The 24,275-nt window shown below is 37.8% G+C and overlaps 1 protein-coding gene across 3 annotated transcripts in view; it reads right to left on the bottom strand.

Moving 5' to 3' along the window:
• asic2 (acid-sensing (proton-gated) ion channel 2) overlaps nucleotides 1-24,275 on the bottom strand; it is a 405,004-nt gene that overhangs the window by 133,301 nt on the left and 247,428 nt on the right. Inside the window, exon 1 of one of the 3 annotated variants that reach the window (XM_084138760.1) lies at nucleotides 11,946-14,075. The exons of the other annotated variants lie outside the window; for them this stretch is intronic. Within the exon in view, the coding sequence (XP_083994886.1) occupies nucleotides 11,946-12,659 (714 nt within the window). The 5' untranslated portion in view covers nucleotides 12,660-14,075. Of the gene's footprint in view, nucleotides 1-11,945; nucleotides 14,076-24,275 lie in introns of those variants that run through there. 3 annotated transcript variants of the gene reach the window in all.

Raw genomic sequence — 24,275 nt, 5'->3', positions numbered from 1 at the left:
TTTACCCAACCCCTGCAGAGGAACGGGGAACAGCAAACTTTTCTGAAACTCAAAGTTACATAAAATCTCACTGGATTTGGGAATATCAGATTGTAATGGGCATAAAGAAAGGGGACCGGATGAAGGAAACCAAAAGTTTCCAAATACATGTATTGTTGACAGGAACCGGCTTCATGTGGACATTAACAGCCACAGCAGTACCAGCAATTCTCCCTCCATCAATATACTGCAGCACTCAATGCCAGAGAAAGAGAGAGATGAATGGGTAATATGATGGAAGATCAGAGAAAAAAAACAGAAATGCAGAGGAGGAAATTCTGTGGGAGCTCAAGCACAGATCAAGAGCAGATGCAAAGGTCAAGGTCAGAGTCATGTGGCTGGGAAATTGATGTGAAGTGTTCCTCGCGTATGCGTTTGTCTTAAGTGAAATCAATAAAAAGGTGATTCACTGTAAAGAGCTTTACACACACACACACACACACACACACACACAGTTGGAGAGCTATACTGCACAAGCATCATACATCTTAAAATTGCACAGCTGTACTAAACGCACACTAAACAACCACAGTTTAACTTCAACCGAGCACATTCACATTCATATTTGTTATCATCCTCTGCATTTTTATTCTTTATTGATTTTATTGAGTGACACTTTGTTTGTATGTGAGCTTAGAGAATCTCACTATACAATCCCTTGGCTATTTTATCTCTTTGTCCTTGCAAGCGACTCCTATATTTGACTGAAAAAGCAAAGACTAAAGTCTTACCCAGCTCAAATAATGGATTTTATCAGGAATAAAGTTAGAGCCTCTCAAATCTCTGTAAAACACTTAAAGGAGCAATTTATTCAACCCTCATGTTGTTTGTAACACACACACACACACACAAAAAAAAAAAAAAACCCCGAAAAGGTAAAAGGCAATTACAGGATACCATTTTTTTGTATATTCCACCTATGTGCACTGTGACTTCAAAAAGGAAGTTATTCTCACAGTTACAGGCTCTGAATGCAGGTCAGCTGTTATACACAGACATTAATAACATATGGCTATATCATTTGGGCATGCTGTTATCTGGCTCTGACAGCACTCCGTGTGTAATGCCAAAAATACAATAACCTGTATCTCTAGATGACTGCTCTACCCAGATCCTTTCTCGTGCTTTACTTGACAAGCTCAAAATATTCTCTAAGACATAATTTTAGATTGTAAGTCTGGGATTACTAAACAGCCTCAGTTTCTGAATTACAATCTCTCTCCATCTGTATCATCACAACCACAATATTCAGTGGTTCTATTTGTGAAGTTCCATGAGACTTTCTTCTCGGGAAAAGCCAATAAACACATGAATAAATGAGAAGCTTTTTGCTAGTTTTGGTGAATAGCCTTGAGTGAATTCAGCATTCAGTTCCTCCAGACTACCTGCTTGTGATCTCAGAATATCAGTTTTCATTGAGATGAATAGTCTTTGTAATGCTACCAAACAAGATCTTGTTTTCATCCCTAACAGGTTTTCCAGAGAGGGAGAGAAAGAGAGAAAAAAAAGGATGTTGTGTCTTGATTCCTGACATTAAATATAACTCTGCTTTTTGTAACCTTTTGCTTCCTGTATTGACCCCAAAGCCTCAATCTTTCTCCAGAGCTATCATAACGGATTTGGTGATAGAAAGACTTGGACATTGCGCAGCTCTGATTAACTGAGATTCAAGTCAGAAATAGGACTGAGCAGATGGATGAGTGGCTCCATTTGGAAGAGTAAGTCCATTGAGGTTGGTTCCCTGGCCAGAGTCTGATGGCTTTAGCAGGCTGTGCTGGGGCAGTGAGAGAGGCTTGGCTGTGGAGGGACTCTCGCCTCACAGTAGCGGGGTAAAGAGGGCTGGATTATGTCCACTTCATTTCCAGTTATCCAGGAAGTGGAACAGGATTCAGTAGGGGTGTAACAAATCGTAGTTGATCCGTGATCCGTACGGACCTGGCGCCACAGTTCGGGACACATGTGATTCGCATATTAACTGCAATTTGTCAGTTTTGTCTTGCCAGTTTACACAAGTGATTTTAAACCTTTCGTGCACAAAAAGAGCCGAAAGAGAACTCTCAATTTGGCAGTTGCGTGCAGCTATTTGTGCACACAGTTGCACACACCCGAAGCGCGCACAAATTGATTCCTCTTTCACGTCTCCTTGCGCTTGAACGGACACATACACATACACACACAATTATGTCAAAATTCCCATCTCTGCGAATATCCTCATAAACACAGACGGTTGTGTCTTAAGTGAACGTAAACAGTTGAGAAAGAAATCGGATGTGTATAATTTTATTAGATCCATGCATTTCGGTCTTAAAGTGCCAGCAGCCTATAAATACCTGCTGCTGTCTGTGTCATTAAAATAAATCAAACAATAAAACACAGCTTTAAACAAGATTAATCAGTGTGTGTAGATTATGCGATTCATATTTGCTATATTGAAAATGACGTCTAAAAATAGGCTTTTCAATTAGTTTGATGAACTGCAATTCTATCCACACCCCTTAATAAGCACATGTTTTTAATTTACACACTGGTTTAAACGGTAAAAGTTTGGCTGGAATGACTCCTAACTTCCAACTGTACTGTTCAATCTGACTTTCTAATGAAACATATGAAGACTTCTGCTGGGTTGTTAAGGTGAGCAAACATGCTGCCAACGCTAATAGTATTCATGGGCCCAAACAATCTATGAGCTTTTCCATCTCAAGCGCTAAACATTCTCATATGGATTAATCCTCATGAATATCAACAAGCTGATTATTGCTAGCATATGCTCCAAGTGTTTGGTGAAGCAAGTCTGGAAATGTCCACTTAATATGGTTGAAGCACACTGCTCAGACTCCAAATGATTGAGAATAAAACCCCTCCTTTCCCACAGTAACACACTCTCACAAGGACCTGATAATGTCTGCAATGGCCTATTTTGTGATTGGAGATAGTGATGTTATAGATTGTTAAATAGCGTAAGCCCTACTCTAACTGTAGGTTTACAGAGCGTAAATTAGATCTGAGTCGTGTGTTAATAAGATTGTTGTAGATCCAGCAGACCACTGACACCCCCTGCCCGATCTCTGCGGTGATACCATGTTCCATTCGGTCCGCTCCAGATCGATTTTTTACAACCCTGACGTACAAAACACCACAGAAGGTCAATAAAAAACGAGAACAGGAGCAGGGTAGTTTATTACGCAGAGCTTTTAAAATACCATTGGCAATTTCCATAACACAGAACCATCGCGCTCCGCAAGTGGTATTTGTTAATGGTAATAAACCCTCTGCCATGAGATTTTAATCGGCATGCCATTGAAAATAGGACCTTTGTGTAAAACGTACTATAAACCTGCAGCTGGAACAGTGAGGGAGGACCTCCACAGAGAAGAAACAAAAAATATATATTTGCAAAGAATGGATTTTATATTATCACAGGTCAGGTTTGTTTTGAATTTAAGGAGGTGGTCTGTTTTATTTTGGCGAGGTAGGCTAGTTCTTTTAAAACCAGCAGGAGTTCGTATACTGTGACTGGAGTGATATTAATTATTGATGAAGGCCACTGCTGCACTCAAATGTAACTATAGATAAATGACTCACAATGAAAAAGAAAAAAAGAAATCAATATCAAGTCCACATTAATAACTCAAACAAGAACAGGCATGGTGGCACACATGCATGAGGCAAGCATGAGCATGTGAGAAATCTGTCAGCATACTGTACAATATTACATATATGCCCTTGAGAAGACTTAATCACAATGAATTGATTGCCAATTTTGTTTGCCTAATTGACTTTTCGATTAGAAATCTGGGTTTGTTAAATTAAAGACCATAAATTCACACTATATAGCAGAAACACTAGATCCTTTCAGTGACTGGAAATTTTGTTGGTGTCTACATTTGTGTGAAGTGCTAAACAGAAGAGTAGCACACAGACTATTGCAAATTCACCTAAGCATTGTCAAACCTTGACACCTTGTTATATACGATATATTCAGAAACTCTTTAGTTAATTCAGAATTCTGTGCCAAATCCTCAACCAGACATAGACACAAGCAAACACATGCACACACAGAGCCCTACGTATCCTACCACTGGTAAGATCCTTTCTAATTTTATTCTACAGTATGTCCACGTACACAGTGAGAACACCAGCAGCTCATCTTTGCAACCTGTAACCTCACAAAGCTCCTTTATTGTTCTTTTCATGCGTGTCAGACTGTCACTATGGCACAGTTTCTCTGTCATCTATCCTGTCTCTCCTTCACATCTCACTTGTTGTGTTCAAAGGCTTCTCAGCGCTATTGGACTTGTCACAGCTTACGTTCGTCAAGATGGCAATGCACAAGCATTTCCATAAAGACCCAAAGCAACTGTGTCTCTTTTTTTCATTAATGCGCTGATGTTTTGTGTGATAGTGATGTTGTAAACACTGGGCCACTGTGAATCTTCATAGGTATGTGGGCGTGTACTTTATATGTGAGGAAAAGCAGTAATGTGACTGAGTGTTAGATGAGCTCAGACACTAGGCCACCGCTGAAAACATCAAGACCTTCCACAAATACTGCAGTCGCAACACAGTTATCCACATTTACATAATTTAACAATTTAGCTATTAACAGCCCTAAGTGTTATAAGAAATTAATTACACAAAGAAGCAATTCATTAAATCAAAACAACAAATAAACACAGAGTAGACAATAAATTGGTTCAAGATGTTATTAATTTTAATTATTAATGATATGATGTAATACTATTATTATTTTAATTCTTGCTATTAATAATTGCACTAAATATATACAAAAAATATTAAATTGACAGCCCTAATAAATATCCACTCACATGTAGACTAAGAACAGTTGTGCACCGTTCAAAACTGAGAATGCCTTTTAGATTCAAATTCAGTTGCTGAATATTAAATGTGTCCTATGTAAGTTAAACACACAGCAGTTAAAATACAAAAATGCATCCATTTTGCAGAAAATCTTCGTTTTGGTTGTGCTTCGGCTCTGTGTGACTGTTTGGATGAATATGACCATTCACAATAGATAATACTTTACATTGAACTCTGTTTGAGAGCTACATATGGCAATTTATCTGTTCAATAAAATACCTTTCTCGCCTGTTGACGTGGCATCTCCACGTCGCTTTTACAACATTTTAAATCCTTCAGTTCTTGCCATCTCCGATAAGCCAAGCCAATGTTGATTCTTGTTTCATTACTAGCTCTGTCTTGTTCTCTTTTTGCCAGCAGACTCTCCTCTGTTCTGCGTTTTTTTAAACAGGTGATTCCCTGGAGGTTCGCGATTTAGCGTAATCCATCTCAACCTTTCTCACTCGTGACTACTAACCTCCAACACCACACGCGTCAAAGTAGTAACTTTTTTCAGATATGACGAGACACGCACATGACATGCATTGCCTGCGAAAACCATTCCAACAGGTTATATAACAAATTATAAACGCTTTATAATAGGCTTACCACAGTGAATCAGGGTCAAGACAAAAACGTGTTTTGGAAGGAAGATTGTTGATGTATTGACTCATTATTTAAATTTTGTTAATTTTTAACAAAAAAAGGTACAAAGTGTACCTTTAATTGAATTAAAACGAATCTGTGTAAATAAGGAAGTAGAATTACAACTAAATTAAATTCAAAGAAATTCAAATAAAATAACCCAAATAAGTGTAAATCTTCCCAAAATAAGAGAAGGTTTGTGAAGAAGCTTTGAATGTCAACTGAATTTTTATTTGAAGTAAAAAAAAAAAAAGTCTTAAGCTACAAACATACAGTACAAACAGACAGACAGACAGACAGACAAAAAGATTCATGGACTAAAGTGAAAGAGCAGTTAATGTCCCAGATTTCCATTATATGTTGAATTTCTTGGAATTACAAATAAGGAAAATCCACTTTCTGTTGTCAATCAAATTTAAACTCCATCTAATGGATTGAAAAGGATCCAATTCCGAATGTTTCCCAACCTATACAAAGAGACACAAACTGTATGTGGACATCTCAAAGTTAAAATCTCTGTAGGGACTGGGAGTATTGAGAGGTCAGGCAATAGCGCAACGATTTTAATTCATCTGCCACTGAACTCCTTGAACAGCCTATCTCAACCCATCGGACTCCAGACCATAGCTTGATATAGCCACATGATATCAAAAGATGCATCATCCAAAACTGCTGGAAGCAGAAGGATGAAACTTGTCTGAAAATATTGGATATGAGTTTCAATACTCTGCTGAGAAACCACTCACCAGAGGAACATTAAAAACCGATCTAGCCTTGGGATAAGACTGGCAAGTTTTATAGCAGGCAGAGTAATTCATACTATTATGTCACTGAATACGTATAATTAATAGTTGTAGTTGAAACATTTTACTTGCAGGTGATGTAATTTTTGTTTCTTTGTGTAAATGTGCAGTATTACTACATAACCTTTATTTTAAAAGACCCCTTTCGGTTTTTATATCGATAAATATGGTGAGTGAAATAAAATGATTTATGGTATTTATGGCTAATTCAATTAGTATTCCCATTGCAATATATTGCTTCTTACTGTAATGAAAAGAGAGCGCGAGAGAAAACAATGGTTGACATAATCACTTTAGCATTACTGGGTTTGTACTGTCAGGTAATATAGTGTTTTCCTTATAGAATAAAAGTGAATATTTGTAAGAATTTGAAAAAGTATTGATTTCTCTTCGTTTTTGAATTGAGGCTTAGAGAATTATCATTCAAAAACCTGTAGTATTACAGTTTTTCTCAGCTAATTTGACTAATTTCCCCAACACTGAGATTGATATAATTTTTTTGAACAACTAATTCTTCCAAAATGCACTGTACATTTTCTTTGATTTAACAGAACTTGAATACATCATTTTATGGAAAATAATTTAAATGTCAGTTTGTAGCACATCTGTATTTGAGTGGCATGTGCCAGTGAAAGTCATATGTAATACCAGTACAGTATGTTGTTGATCACGCAAACTTCAAGGAAATGGACAAAATAAATCTATCATGGGTCACTATGATTACCGCATTAAAAATCACATCCGTTACTATAAACCTTTATTTTTGCATGACCATGCATGCACACCGGTAAGTGTAACATTGGCCATCGCAAGATAAACCAAAACTTACGCCAGTTGAGGAAGGTCCATGGGTGTTTTTGTTATTTGTTTGTGAGTTAGACGGTAGCAAAAACAAAAACAAGTAATCAGAGTCTGATATTAATCTAAATAAATATAGATATAATTTATAGATAATTTAAATAATATAATATGTGGTTAGCAGCTCTCATCTATGGCTTTAATATTTCACACACACACGAAACAAAATGGAATTATGCATTAAGAAATAAAACATTTTTTAACAGTGTGAACAAACAAGCATTCCTTCAGCAGATGCCTGAAAGTTTTGTTAAAGCATACTTGATGTAGCCACATTATAGGAATTAGTTTAATATAGAATCTAAAGACCTGCATTATTCTGCATTGTGTAGAGCCAGTGTCAAGGTCAAGCACACTTCTAAATGGTTGGTGCCAATTTTCATATTGTATTTCAAAATAGTAGGTGTCACTTTATAATGATTTGATGAGATAAGATAATTGATTGGTAGTGTTAAATTGTGATGGCACATACCCCTGCTGGTTGGTACCACTTTAATTAGAGTGTTTAACTTTTTAGTTGTGGTCATCATTCTAAATAGTGTTTATATTCTTTTATAATCCCAAATGACACAGCTGAACTATCAATCCTACGCAAGTAGAAAAAAATGTGTGTGTTTTTAAATATGTTGAATAAATTATATAAAAACAAAACTTAGAATAACTTAAAATAACTCTTGGATGTAATAAACCCTATATTTGAAAGCAACTTATTATTAATTAAATAATAATTAATTAAATTTTAATTCTGCTTCTCAAGAAAAGGCTCACCTGTGAACCTAGAGCAAAAAACAAACAAACAAGGAGAGACCTGGAGATAGACTGGGAAGCAATGCAGGACTGAGAAGAGCTGTACGTATGTGCAAAGTGAGAACAGGAGGAAGAGATGAAGAGTAACTGAGGGAGAGAGGGATAAGAGAGTGCGAGAGTAGATGGCATTGAGAGATTCGAGGAAAGAGACAAGATGGTATAACAGGTGAGAAGAAAAGAAAAGGAGATTAGAGAAAGAGAGAGTCTCAAATCAGATGAGAGTCATTCAGATTGAATGTGTTATGAATCATGATCTCTTGCTGGACAGAAGCAGAATGTGAGCAGATTTACTGTGATACAAAAAAAGAAAAAGAAAGAGGGTGTTAGTTCAGGGGTTATTAAATAAAATAACAAGTCTCTTGAAAACATTGAAAACATTTGTAAAACTTACTTTTGTTGCTGCCCTACGTGCCAGTGGCATAAAGGGCAGTAAGTAAGTAATTGTAAAATTGGTCATGGTAATGAGTAAACATATGAAAAACTAAGACATGGAAATTGTCTTGTGTCACTTTAGCCACTGCATTTTAGAACTGTTAATCAAATCATTCATGTCATTAACAAAAGAAAAAGAATGAACTGGGAAATGCTGGCCAGAAACCTTTTTAAATATGAGGCTGTTCCAGTGCAGTTACCCGTCTGTATATTGATTTATGTAAATTTCCTCTAATGCTTAAAAAAAAAAAAATGTGCGCTTGAAGCTGAACAAACATGAGCACATTTGCATTCATATCATAATATTCATGTGCATGTTTACAAGGTTAAAGTGCTCCATATGACAGAAACATTGAAAGGTTAAATGTTTTAGCAATGCTTTCAAATGAATCATTTCATGGACAGCCAGATCTCAATAGTTTCTGACACAAGTGATCCACAAATGACACATCATTATGAGCTTCATTAATGGCGAGTCGGTCTGGCTTAATTCTGATAATGCAATTTGAATAATACACACAACATACATTACATTTTGACTGTCAATTTGAACATGCCTTATTTTTTGCTTGTTTAGAAATGTCCTCGTGTTGGGCTTGGTGACTGGTTGACCGCATCCCAGAGCCTAGGTCGCCAATTTCAAAGCAAATCCCCCAAACCACAAAATCTCACACAGTATACTGCATTTATCAAATGTTTCAGCTAAACACCTGTCACACAACAAAATATATTGGCTACATAACTGAGAAATCTACCGATATTCTCGAGGAAACTAGAAAGACCACAGAAGGGAGGCACGGCTTCTCGTTCTCGTTCCAGACGGGAGACCCCCTGACGGAAAGCTTCAACCTCAAGGATCATTACAGTGCCAGACCAAACTAATCAACGCAGTGTTGGAGCTAATGAAACTCATCCATTTCCATCAAGTGATGGACATGGCAGACTAACAGTGTTACCATGGCGATGCAGTGATGGAAATCTATGTCTTCATAACTACAATTATGAATATATAGATAGCCAGGCTCAAAGGTTTGCAAATGTACTAATCATACTGTATTTCTAAGCCATCTGTGGTCCCACAATGTAAAACATTTAGTAGTAGAACTTCATTAAGTTCAATTATAGTAGTACTGCATGGTCAGTACTACTAATAGTAAAATGTGTTACAAATAAGTTGAGATAATAAACTCTGCTGTTCGTGTTCATATAATTATTTCAAACATCTTATAGTAATATTTATGAGTAAGCCAGAATTTGCTTATTTCTGTAACATCCAACAGATAAACTGCAGCCATATGAAACATCCCAAAGCTGGATATTAGAGTTTTCCCTGCTGGGGCTTCTCCGATTGTCTTACTGGGTCTCTAATACACTTTGTAATGAGTAGATAATGTTAAGCTAATGTAATGGAGAGAAAAACTGAGCTGATGAAAATTAGCCATCACACACGGGATTTCCAAACTCTAGTTTTCTAAACTCTTAAAATGGGCATATTTAACCTCCAGTGACTACTATATGAGCTAAGTAAACACGGATGCTGTTGGGTAGGAAGTACAATAAATAAACACTCATTTACACGGACACATAAATCATCACGTCTCAAACTATTGATATACTTGCCATTAGGAGACATAAGGCGTGGCTTAAATAAGATGCATACAAGGCACATATGTTCTTGTTATTGTGAAATGGGTTGTTAAAATTCTCCACAAACTGCAGTGCCGTTCCTAAACACAGTGAAAAACACCTCAGTGACATCCAGCCCTAATTAAGAATTATTGTGAGAGAGTTGCAAAGTAGTCTCGCACAGATACACAAATGCAACAAGAAGCTCTGCTGAAACGTAGCCTGAGAGAGAACATCTGCCCGCGCTCCTCCTCTCCCCACATCAAGAGAATTAGAGAAACAACAGAGTGGTAAACAACACAATGAGACTGAAAGATGGAGAGAGAGGAAGGACAGAACCCAAAAAATCCTTCTCACAGTCCCACAACATTACTTCATTTACAATGTCAACATAACAGTGCATCCTACTGCTGTCACTCTGAGACTGACTGAAACATCCCACAACTCCTTACAAAACATTTAACAGTGGCCTATTAATGACACATAAACTTGAAAATGAATAGTGTGCTATATATTCTGTAATTTACAGTAAATAAAATTCTGTAAAATTGTCAAGACTCAGTTTAAAATCTAATAATGGTGTTTGAAGCTGTGGTACAGTGATTAGAAATGACCTTGTAATTGAATATTTTATTAAATTAAACTTTTGACCCAAATTCATAATGTTGTGCTACAGATACAGTATTTTTATTTTTAAACCTAAATAAAGTTAATAAAGTGATTAAACATTTATTTTATTATTGACCCTATACTAAATGGGGTTAATTGTCACAATGAAACCCTGCCATTTTATTTGTAAATAATACAAATAAAATAAACAGTAGTAATAATAATAATAATAACAATATTAATACTAACAATAAATAATAAAATACTGCAAATATAAAGCGTTTTTTATCATTTATCTTCATACTTTTGTTCATTGATTTTAAAGGTTTTTTAAAGGTCTATAATAGTGCTCATAATAGTGATATATAATAGTTTAATTTCTCAGAATAATGTATTTGCACAGAAAGGAATGAGTGTATGCAATACAGCTGCAGCAGTAGTGACTGTGGAGAAACAGGATGAGCACAAGAAGAAGGATGACATGCACTAACAATAGGAGTCTGAGACTGTGACAGTATTGCAATGTAGAGAAACATAAAGCAACACTCATTTCTATGAATATAAAGAGATTTTACTGAAAAACACAAATAAATATTCATGTAAAAACAAGCGCTGTGCGCTGTACAGTTGCAAGAAGGTGAGCAAAAAGAGAGAATTCATCCACAAACTGTTGATACTGATTGGCATTTTCTCTTAGGTGTGGGTAGAAAAATCGACATAATCTTATGTCACGCATGGCTAATTATTTATTGGAATGAAAAAAATCAGTGTTTGCTAATAGGCTAGACAGTTGCTACACTACCAGATCTCTGTGGAAATAGGTTGAACGTCCTGGAGTTGGAGGTCTTTATGAGCAATGCAAATAGCACATTATGCTCAATCAGAATCGCATTATGAAAATCAGCCTGGGAAGATCACATCACCTGATGTGTTTGTAAAAAGCTGGTGTTCAACATTTGACTCCCTGAGAAAAAACAACAACTGTCTTTATGAATTGGGGTCAGAAAGTTCTGATGCGGGTGTACAAAATATGCGCTGTGAAATATTTGAAGCATGACGGAGAGGGCAACACAGGACAAGAGCTAACGAGAGGTCAGAGCAAAGTCTGTGCATGTGCTGCATGAAAGAATAAGTCACAGAGAATTTGACAAACACTAGAGAGAAAAAGTGACAGAGAAAGAGACAGAAGGAGAGAGAGAGAGAGAGAGAGAGAGAGAGAGAGAGAGAGAGAGAGAGAGAGAGAGGTGGAGGTCATTTGTTCAGACTCACAGTGGAGAAGTTGTGGGCTCCACAGGGCTCTCCGCGGTACTTGCAGGCCAATAGCATATCCTCCAGCTGGTGGCCCAGTCGGTCCATGAACTCCATGCTGGTGCCCTCGAAGCGGCGTGGAGGCAGGAAAAGACGGAAATCTGACAGCTTGCTAAACCATGCCCGCCTGTCATCTTGAAGCAGGTCCAGCACCAAGGGTCTGGCCGTGCGGTTGGCAAGCAACAGTCCAAGCCAGTGACCCGCAAAGTACAGATCGCTCTTAGTGATGTGGTTCAAACGAATGGGGTTATTGTTGCAGATGGTGACCGTGGGAAAAGCGAGTTCTCTCGCCCACTCTGTGTGGATTCTTGTGTGAGTGGGAAAGGCCAGCCAGTGAAGCAGCCGATTTGAGGACCATGAAACTAGAAGACCCAGACATGTACAGAATGCCAGCATCCAAAAGGCCCGGCGGCTGAGTGAGTTTGACGGAGCACAGATGTGCCGCAATCCGTGGAGGCGAGTCCGTGCTAGGAGGGCCACGGTGAGGTGGGACAGATTGTCTCGTGGTGCTCCGGCTCGGGTGCTGCGGTGACGACGGGCCCTGCCTTGGCCCGGCATGGGCGAGGCAGGGCGCAGACAGGGGCCTTCCAGAGCCATGAGGGCCCACAGGGCTGCTAGAGCAGCAGGGGGGGCGCCTTCATCTCCCAGCCAGGCCTCCGCGGCCGGGGCCCTCATGGGGCTCCAGGAGCACAGAGAGAGCCACAACACTGATTTCCTGAATACTAATCTCACTTTTAGAGTCCAGCAATCAAGTCACACACTATTGTAGCACCTGCAAAACTACTCAAGTTTCAACTGAAGTGTACAATCCCAACTCTACTTTGATTTCCACTTTAATATCCTGTCAAATGTATGCAGACTTCATCACTGGATTGAATAAACACATTCACGCACAAACACACTGCTCCCTAAGGTACACAAAATTCACCATGTCTTCATACCCACTGACAGCTCTCTATAAACCCTCAGGCAACATCTCCAGGCTATTTTCCTTGTTCCTTTCTCTTTCTAGATCTATTTTGCTCCCCTCCTCAGTCCATCTGGTCAGGGTGCCCAGACTTAGTCTGGTTTAGCAGACAGCCTGCAGTCAGCAAATCTCCTGAAGTTCAGGCAAGTGAATCGGATCTTAATGAGAGAAAAAATTCAATAGATAAAAGACAGATTGTAAGAGAGAATAATGAAAAAGAGATGAATTGTGGAAGGCAACACCAGCTGAGTCACAAGAAAGAAGGATCTGAGCGAGTCTCCAGGCAGGCTGTCCTGTTGGTAAAATGGACCTTTTTCCACAATCCCTGGAGAGAGGGTTTCCTGAACACTAGCTAGAACTGACCCCACAACCCCATGATCACACTCATCTTGTCTTTTTACCTCTTTTTCTCTGGCTTTTACAGTGATACTGTACTGACTTTTCGCCTTCCCATTTCTCTGTCTCTGTCCTCAACAATGGGGGCACATGGCCAAAAGCCTGGTGTTACAGAGGTCGTACTTCATGCTAGTTCACACACGCACACACGCACACACACTGACTCTTGCCTGTAGGAGGGCTGAATGCCGCTGATGTGGAATCTGTTCTGACATGGTCCGAATTCAGCATCTCACTCTCTCTCTCTCCTTCCCTTTTTCCATCCTTCTTTTAGACAGACACGGCATCCTTGATCTTCTTCTCCTTTGATTTTCCTTTGCTAAAAATATCCATTCCCGGAAAATTAAATTCTTCAATTTGTATCCATGTCCCTCCTCTTTACTCTGTCAATCAAAGCATGCTTGCTCCTCCCCCTGCCTCTCGCATGCCTCCTCTTGTCCTTTATCGTTGTCTGGACGGATTCACTTCTGCCTCTTTGGTTGCTCGAAAGAGAGAGAGCGCGAGTGAGCGACAGAAGCTGCTCAGCATGGAAGACTTTGCTTTCCTTTGCACTGTTTAATTGCTCTGCTGTTGCTGCCACGGCACTCTCGCCTTCCCTTTCGCGCTCTGTTGGTCTGTTCGCTCAGCATTCCTCTCCTCCTCCTGGGTCACTCCATCTATTCACTCCTCCTTCTGCTCTGTCGTTTCTGTTCTCTCCGCACTCCTCCGTGTCCACACAGTCAGTGCCTGGCTCAGCCTGTGCCAGCTCTCTCTCACTCTCTTTCTTACTTGCTTACTCTCTCTCTCTCTCTCTCTCTCTCTCTCTCTTTATTTGCCTCCATATTTTGCTCACTGCCTGCTTCCTTGAACAAGGCTGAAAAGAAACAAAAGAGTCGCTCTAATGTTTCTCTTCATATGCTTGTTAAAATGTAAAATGGTGTCCTGTGTGTGAGTGTGTAGGAGGGTTGTTTAGTGTAGGAAGAAAAGCCAAAAGAGCTCACTGGTGTCCTACACTTCCTTTCTCTCACACTTATATTCTACAGTATGTCACCTCTTTTTCTGTATTTTACATACATATCTGGTCCTTTTCTCTCTTTGCAAGCTACACAAATATGCCAACATTTTTTTATTTTTTTTTAAATAAAAAGATTTTGGCCAAAAACCTTTTTCTAGCATGACTGAAACGTTAATTATTTAAGATTTGCATGACAGTGTGGAGAATGTTGCAAGCTACACAAATATGCCAACTACACAAAATATGCCAACTCTCTTTGCAAGCTACACAAATATGCCAACATTTTTTTTTTTTTTAAATAAAAAGATTTTGGCCAAAAACCTTTTTCTAGCATGACTGAAACGTTAATTATTTAAGATTTGCATGACAGTGTGGAGAATGTTGCAAGCTACACAAATATGCCAACTACACAAAATATGGCAACTCTCTTTGCAAGCTACACAAATATGCCAACATTTTTTTTTTTTTTAAATAAAAAGATTTTGGCCAAAAACCTTTTTCTAGCATGACTGAAACGTTAATTATTTAAGATTTGCATGACAGTGTGGAGAATGTTGCAAGCTACACAAATATGCCAACTACACAAAATATGCCAACTCTCTTTGCAAGCTACACAAATATGCCAACATTTTTTTTTTTTTTTAAATAAAAAGATTTTGGCCAAAAACCTTTTTCTAGCATGACTGAAACGTTAATTATTTAAGATTTGCATGACAGTGTGGAGCTTGCTATTTACAAGGCGGAATTTGCAAGCGGAAAGACCTAACACTTCTCCAGAGAGGAAACGGATCTGCTCGTGTGCAAGGCTAAAGCCCGCAAGCAGACCATCTACGGGACAAGCCGAATTCCACTATATCTTTATGTACACAATATTAATCTTTTACATCATAATCCTTTTATTTTTAATATTTGGCATGTTTGTGTGCTGCTGCACGTCCCTGTGTGTGTAATAAGCTAATGTGCCCTTTAATTAACAAAAAAATACTGTGCCATTGACTTTAGACCAGGTTTCAGTTGGTCAATGTTTATTTGGCGCAGTCTATTTCAGTTGCCTCAAAATAGCAACGCGACAACAATGCACCCGAACACACCTCATTTTCAGACCAGCACGCCCATGGGCGAACAATTATTATATTTATAATCTATTATTCTATATTCTATTTTGCTATTTAAACAACGTGGCGCAGGACGTGAAAATGATAACTGCGTTGGGCTAAAACTATTTAAAAAAAAAAAAACTTGGGTCATACCTGGTGCCACATTGCGCCGGGTGTATGGTAAATACAAGCAGACATCATACTCGACTAACGAGAGATTGCAAACGACGAGTTAAATGCTTACAATAAAAAGAATAATATATATATATATATATATATATATATATATATATATATATATATATATATTTTTTTTTTTTTTTAATGAACTGATTTTGATGAACTTAAATACTTAAATACATTTAGGTTTCAGGGTTTAGGTTACATCAGCAAAATGTAATTTAAGGGTCAAATTAGATACAAACACCTCCTTAAGGTAACAATAGTACCACTTTTTACAGTGTATTAACTCACTCATTCACTTACTTCATCTTCAAACACATGCAGGATCCAAATGACCAGTCAGAGTCTTTGCCACATAAGTGGCAGTCACAGATCACCAAATATTTAGAGAGCGACAGATGGAGTGAGGGTTGGATAAAAGTTTTTTCTTTAATCACAAACTGAATACATCACACACAATTTGACGCATCACATCATTATCTTGAAATGTTTCACTAATTAGCCAATAATCCATTTGTGTTTTTGTTATTTGCAAGTATTGTATTTTTAAAGAGAGAGAGAGAGAAAAAGAACAAATCCAATTAAAAAAGTAAATTAAAAGTATATTTAACCAAAGCTGCTTTCTCAGTTAGATATAATTAATGAAGACACTTTTGTAAGGCACATGGGCTCTGTACATGTAAATGAGTCATTGGGAGATACGAATTGGATATTGATACCATACATCACAGTCTAGTGACAAATAAGGGCTTTCTTAGAAGAATACTTGACCCCAAAATTAATGTTCTCACCTTAAACAATATAAATCTGAATGAATGTCTTGTGAGATTTATTTTTATTTTTTTTCAATGAACACAATCATCTTGATTACAAATCAGACTGAACAATTTATTCAGGCTGATCTAGATACTGACTGACTTAGTCAATACAGCAGTTCTAGAGTTAACAATTCACTGGATGGGAAGAGTATCACTGAAAAATTATGAAACTTCAGGAAAATCTGTTCATCACACAAACCTGTGTTTTCAAAGGATTTGGAATATAGCACATTAATCACAGCTATGGATCTTCAACATATTTAATGCCTTTGTTTCTTTGAACAAAATCATTCCAGTTTGGAACAATATTAATAAATGATGACGATTTCCATTTTTGTGTTTTCCAGTTCTTCATTATACTAGAAAATACATTTTTATCATATTATGTAGTTCTCATTTGTAAGTCGCTTTGGATAAAAGCATCTGCTAAATGAATAAATGTAAATGTAAATGTAATGTAGTTCCAGCTATAAACCAGAAGGTATAAAGTTGAGACTGCTTTAGATTTATAGCTTCATATGCAAAATTTATTTCTTTATCTATATTGCATTAATAGCCTCAGTTGTATGTATTTTTTATAAGACCTAATAAAATTACAATAAATGTGATTTATAATTCATTGGTAAGACTTGGAGAGCTAGTGAAGTCAGATTCATGACTTTACTGAAACCTTGTATCTTGGGAAGTGACTTGAAGGTTCAGACCTAGGCACTGACTTTGTCTTATAAAACATTGTCTTGGACCTGTCTGACAAATTTCTGGCTGCTCTTTGAGGCACTACATTAGAGTAGAAAGAAAAACATATTAAAATGATTTGTGCATAAAAGGTCATTCTAATACCAAGCAGCAAAAAACTGGCAATGATGTAAGGCCAGCGGTGAACTGGTGCGCAGCCTCGCATAAAACACATTTTAATTCATTTCAACAGGAGAGAGATTCATATTTTCTTCATTGTCCTCATATCACAAGTATAATCTACAACTTCAGTCTGGAGCCCTTCAGCCATTACTTATCAGTTAGCATCACACTTCCCCTAGGATCTCATATCCTCCAGTATTCAAGCAGCCTGGACATCAGTGAATCTATTAACTGCTGCATGATTCAGTTTCAGTAAGTACAATATAGAACATTTGCATCTGGATTGTGTTTTTCATCCTTTTCATTATAAAACTGTGCTAAGTACAATAAAAAGGACAGAAGAATACGTTAGCCTATTATATACATTTCCCCAGTATGTGGGGCGTTTAATTTCACAGCAAGCATGTAACTGATTTTACTATGCTTTCTTTCAGGCAGATGCTTTATTGAGTGCTCATATGAACTCAGCATGAAACGAGCCCTTCAATGTGATCCCTTATCTTATCATATTAACAAACACAAGTGAGTACAAAAGAACATAAACACAAACATGCAGCGACTGGAAGAAACAGACTTCTTTAACACAGCATGCCATCTCAAAGAAATAAACAGTTTACAGACTTATATGTGAAAAGCATAGATCTAAATCAGTTACAGTGCATACGATGCCACACTACATGCTATACACTGCAACTATAGCCAAGTTTCCATCCACTTTTTGCACTGTTTTGTTATCGACAAAGTGAATATGCGGGGAAAAAAAACATTATGAAATTTGCCGTCTCCAGCCTGTTTCCATTCAATTGACCTTTTACCGATAAGATGGTGTGCGTGATGACGTCACGAATGACGAAAGCAATTTTTGTCGCATATGTTTTGGTGTATCGCAAAAAAAATCTGCCCTTGAGCCGTTTCCATACATAGTTTTTTTAAATATCGCAAATTCTACCTTTTGGGGTTCCACAAGTCAGCACACCCCCCAACACCAAAAAAAAAAAAAAAATTCAAAAATAATTGCAAGTGTCCGAAATATCAGAAGACAATGGCAGAATGGAGCAGTTGCTCATTTGATAGGGCTCGAAGTAACTAACCTCATGCGACGAAGCCCAAGGGTCTGGAAGAGACCACGCAATAAGGCGTTCTGGGAGGAAGTGGTGGAGAGACACTTTACAGAAAGTCTCCAGCTGCAACTTTTTAGAATGACACAGCCGACGTTTGAGATGCTGTGTGGATTCATTGGTCCTGATGTTGCACCCATCCCAGGTTGCCACCGACCACGAAAGCAGATTGCCATCACCCTGTACAAGCTGGCAACCTGCGCCGAGTATAGAGTAGTGGGCAAAACTTTCAGGGTTAGTAAAACAATTGTCTACCGCGATTACATTAATTGCAAAGGGTGGCCATCTAGTGTTCTTCAGGCACTTGTTGATGACAGGTGCATGATACGAGACATGTGTTGGCACTCCTGGAAGTGCCCATGACGCAGCTGTGTTTGCGGCCTCAGATCAGAGATAAGCCTAACCATTCAACATCCTTTACCAGGCCTAGAATAGCTTTACACACAATAAAATGTCTTTCAAAGTTGTGCACTGTAAAAAATATTAATCTAATTTTATTTGACAAAAGAAAGTTGTGATAAATCATGAAAATAATTTGTTAAAGTGTTGTCATGATTAAAACAAGCTAACAATTGTTATTCTGTGTCTTACAACTATATGAACTATATGCTGCACTTAAGAAAATGGTAACATCTACATTAACAAGTTTCTTTAGTCAAAAATATTATTTAACATCACTGAACCACATTAATTTATACAAAAAAAAAAAAACATATTGGGGTATTAAATTATGTACAATTATTATGGGAAATAATTTGAAATATTTGCAATTTAATATACAAATTGTTTAAATAATGAAAATACATGAGGTGGGTCAAATCTTTTGACCTGCACAGTAAATGAACTCTGCTGTATTTTTATTACCCAGACACCCTGAGAGACACCCCCAGGAGGGAGTCCAGGTGCCTCTGCTAGTGGCAGGAGACCCAGCCTATCTACTACTGCCTTGGCTCATCAAAGGTTATTCTGGACCCAATTTGTCAGAAGAACAGGAAGCGTTCAACTGTCACTTGAATGGATCGAGAGTTAAGGTGGAGCACACATTCGGACACCTGAAAGCAAGATGGCGCATCCTGGCAAAACGGTCAGACATTCACCACTCTTTCATGCCTACAGTTCTGGCAGCATGTTGTGTACTCCATAACATCTGTGAGATGGAGAAGCAACGATTCATACAACCTTGTGAAGACTGATGTAATGAAGGCGAGAGACAACCATGACCGACCTTCTGCACAAGCTGTGCTTATCAGGGACGCTCTCATGCAATATGTTTCTCACTTGGGAAGGCAGTAGGCTGTCATGGGATAATGTATTTGAATCATAAAATCAAATTTGTTGCTGTCTAACTATTAATTTAAGTCACAAATTCGAACATATTAATCCTCATTTTATTTGTAACAGAAATAATTGGTACATTTTCTTTATAAAGATTTTATATATAGCCTATATTTAACCTGTTGTAAAGCTTTGTTGTATTTAACACATTTAAGGGAACATAAAAACAGATTAATTTCAAATAAGACATTTCTTCTATTACATTAAAGAATATAAAACACAGTTGCAATGTTTTTTTTTTGTTTGTTTTTTCTTCTCTTGAATACAATTGAACAATGGTAATAGTGGAAATAAATGGCATATCAATTAAACTCAAGAGACTCTTAAGAGCACAAACTGAAAACATTTTCTGCAGGCGTTGTTTTAAATGAACAAACCATAAACTTCACCAATAGAACAGTAATTATGAAACAAGAAATAACCAAAACTACTTAATCCAAGTTTAGGTATGTGGTGAATGACATATTAGGATGAGTATTCAAAGAAGAAGGTGCTGAGATGCCTGCTTGGTTGTAGGGGAGATGGGACACTGGATGATTTGAGCACCTGGGTTTGTTGTGCAAACTCTCTGGTTGCCTCAAACCAGCCATCACCTCAGATGCAAGAGCATGCCTTTCTACAGCATTAGGACAACGCTCAAAACATTGAAAAGCTTGAGAGATAACAGTGGCAATTGACTGAATGACTTGCTGATCTCGCTCTGCTTGCTCACGCTGCTGATCGAGGAAATCATGAAAAATGGCTTTCAACTCAGCCAACTGCTTCCTTTTTGGAGCAAGCTGATGACTTCGCCTCCATCTTGATGCATTGAGTGGTGGGGCAGAATCCTGTTGTACGGTTTCATCAGGCTGGTCCAGGGAGAGTGTGACAATCCAAAAACTTGAGTTAGTTTTCAAGATTTGTAACAATATAAACACCTTATTTATTTTATACAGTTCACAGCTCCACAAGACAATCATGTAATTCACATTCATCACAATCTAAATACAGCATACTCATTAAGGAGCATTACAAACATAATATTGAATAAGCAAAGCATTTTTTTTTTCTTCAATTTTATCAACACCAAAATACATAAAAATGACTGGAAATGGGAAATGCTTGCAAATTACGACTTACCTGTAGACACACTGCAGTCAAAAAATAACCTAGTTTATTTGTAAGTCTTTGAATAAACTTTAGCTTTTCACTTTTAGATAGCACTCGATTACCCCTTTTCCACCAAGGCAGTGCTGGTGCCGGTTCGGAGCCGGTGCTCACTCGCGAACCAGTTCTTTGTGTTTCGACAGCCAAAGAACCAGTTCTCGGCCAGGAAATTTGTTTCCAAGCGGCACCAACTCTTTGCTGGACTAGAACCGTTCTTTTACCACGTCATGCTTACGTCGGGGGCTGGGGGCGGGGTTATTGTCGAACTTCTTCTCGAACGTAACCTCCGTCTATTGTAATCCAGACGAGCAGCACAAATGTGTTATAAACGTCTTCTTCTGACCCCAGTAGAGGATCGCAAAGCCAGGAGAAACATTTGCAGAAAGACGATGTAGTCCAACATTGTATTTGTTACGCTTGAAGTTGGCGCAAGCGTTTCTGGGAAAGCTAAGACGTATGGCAACGTAACGACGTCGTTCGCTGGGCTATCTAGTCAGTGGAAAATCAAACAGGTTCTGAGAAGGTTCGCAAGTTGAACCACCTTTGAACCAGCACCAGTTCCAAACCAGTTCTTTTTTGGTGGAAAAGGGGTAATACTGTACATCTCTAATTGAAGTCTGCTTCTTACAAGACTCTACAAGTCTGTTAAAAAGCAGTTTTACGTACACTCTTAATCTTACATTTCTTAAAGACATTCTGTTTAAACGTTTTAGAGACCTATTGCACAGAAACTGCACAAAAAAATATAATATAACTTAACATTAAATAGAACTGTCTGTGATACAACAAATTACCGTAGAGAACTTACCAGAGCTTTTGATACTTGTAGAAAGCGACGATACCATCGGCCTCTGGCCCAGCATGTGATCCATTTGACCATTTGATCCTTTTTCCCTCCAGAACCACTATGTGAAAGGTCACGCTTTTCTGCCAGGTAACAGTACCTTCCATTTGCTGCAAAGAATATGCCATGGCTTATTGTAGCCATTAATAGCCATTTTTCTTTGCAACTCCTGGAATGTTGTAGCATTCCTTTGCCGTTTTCCATCAAAAATACTAATCGTGCTAACACGTGATGGAAATATCATGTGAGACCACATTTATTTGCGTTAAAGCCCTCTTTCTCGACAAAAAGTGTTTCCAAACTAGTTTTTCGCTACATTTTAAGTATCAACATAGAATTTATGCACTAAAGTTAAACGGAAAAAGATTGTGTCGACATTTGCAAAAAGTTATCGATAATTGGCATTTCCATCAGCTATATCGGTAAACATTCTGATGCGCTAAACCTTTTTTCGCAAAAAAAAAAAAAAAAACATGGATGGAAACCTGGCTTATGATTGACCCAGAAGTATCCTTCTCATTTATTTTCTTCAAAATATTCTTCAATAAAGATCTTAACCAAATCAACTTGCACAGAGATTAACCAAAAAATTTCAACATGCTATGAATCAACAACAACAAAAAGTATTTAAAAATGATGAGAAATACAAGTTAATATTTAATTTGAAGTACTTTTGACAGTTGTTTCAATAGAAGTATATACTACTGTTTCAAATGTCTGAGCTCATGGTAGGACTGTGTAACGCTTTTCTTCTCACAAAAAAGGGCGGATAGCTTGTCTGAATGGTTGTAGTCAGGTGTAAGCAATTAGACTCACATAAGAGTAAGACATAACTGATATTCCACAGTGGTGATTTATTATCAGCGCCATCATCTATCCCATGCACACATAGGCAGTTTACAAAACACACCACTAACAACTGCGTTACTGAATAGAAATAAAAGCAGGATAAGAGCAACAGAAATATAAAACGGGCTTGTTCACAGAAGAGCCCCAAAGCTCTGCTCACTGTATGGTCCTGAATAAAAAAATAAAATAAAAAATAAAAACCTGTGCATGTGAATATAAACTTCTCAGCTTTACAACGTCAATCTATTTTTACCGAGAGCCATGTACACACTTCATATATTCACAGTCATTGCCTACAAACAAACAAGCAAACAGGACAACTGCATATGAAGTATTACTGAAATATCACTGAATTATAGATACTGTAGATGCACACACACTGGTCTTAAATCTGTAAGATGTATGCATTTCTCTTGAATGGTATTCCCACATGCTAAAGTGATGAATCGCTTTATTGATCCAGCTAATCCAGCTGTAATTAGGCAAATTAGTACAAGAAATGACAATGTCTGCTTCGACCCTTTCCACTCCTAGATAGGTGTTAGAACAAGCTCATTCCCCAAAATGGCTTATCATAGAGAAGAATGAAGTCAATGGTTTTGTTGTTTCTGCACCACTTGGGGTGATCACATGAGCAAATGGTTATCAATTGTAGAATGGGAGCAGGTGAGGGACCCTGAGAACCATCTCAGAAAATAGAGCGTCTCAACTTCATTAACATACAGCTGTTACAACAGGAGCAACTTTTACATTAGGGGTGGTAAACTGTCACAGGATAAAAGGTTTGTGATTTGGATGTTCGGGGTTCATTCCAACTCTGTTGAACCCTCTGTTGCTACTGTACATGTACTTTGTCACTGCTGCGCTGCATATCTTCGATGTACTCGTCATTTTTCCGTACATTAGGTAACACCTCCCCCCCCCCACCCCTTTTTATTTTTATGTTCTCAAAAATAGTGAATCCTTTTTTTTTTCTTACAAATTTGGACTGTGATCCGAATGGACCCCAATGGAAAGTTTACCATCATAGCGTGCAATTTTATCATTTGCACGTTTAAGTCAATTTAAAATTTAAGCGATTTTAAACCATTTAAACGCAATCATCCTAATCTACATCTCTTTCTCTCATCCCCCTCTCCTCCTCCCCCATGCGAAGATAACCAAAAACTCACCCAAGAATATATGGTTTAATGTGAATGATTAACATTGAGTATTATACATATTTAGTATCATTTGAAATGTCTCATTGCGACTGGTACAAATGTCTCATTCCCAAATAAGTAAAACAAAAGGTAATAAGGTTTTTAAGAGTTTAGGGATAACTGGCACACAAGGAGGGGTTGGTCTCCCGGCAAATGGTCTCCCTACACCCAAAGGTGTCAACTCTGAATGCAAATTCAGATGTTTCCATGTGAAAGGTTCTGGCTATATAATGAAATGCAGCAGGGGATTCGGGGCCTTCTGTTACTCAGATGAGCCCATGATGTTGAAGGACCTCAAAGAATTCAGCATCATGTGTTTTAATGTTGGGTTCGCATCTCTTCTCTTTAATCCAGAACTTTTGATGTTTTGTATTGATTATCTTTGAATTGATTATGTAATTGGCATGATACATTTACCTGACATAATAAATTGTTACATTTGATTATTCTAAATGACTTTGACATTATTTTCATTAAAGAGTTA

Source organism: Abramis brama, assembly GCF_963993115.1.
Source record: "Abramis brama genome assembly, chromosome: 1".
NCBI classification, from domain to species: domain Eukaryota; kingdom Metazoa; phylum Chordata; class Actinopteri; order Cypriniformes; family Leuciscidae; genus Abramis; species Abramis brama.
The sequence above is the reverse complement of the archived record's forward strand: the minus strand, read 5'-3'. Positions and strand labels throughout refer to the sequence as shown.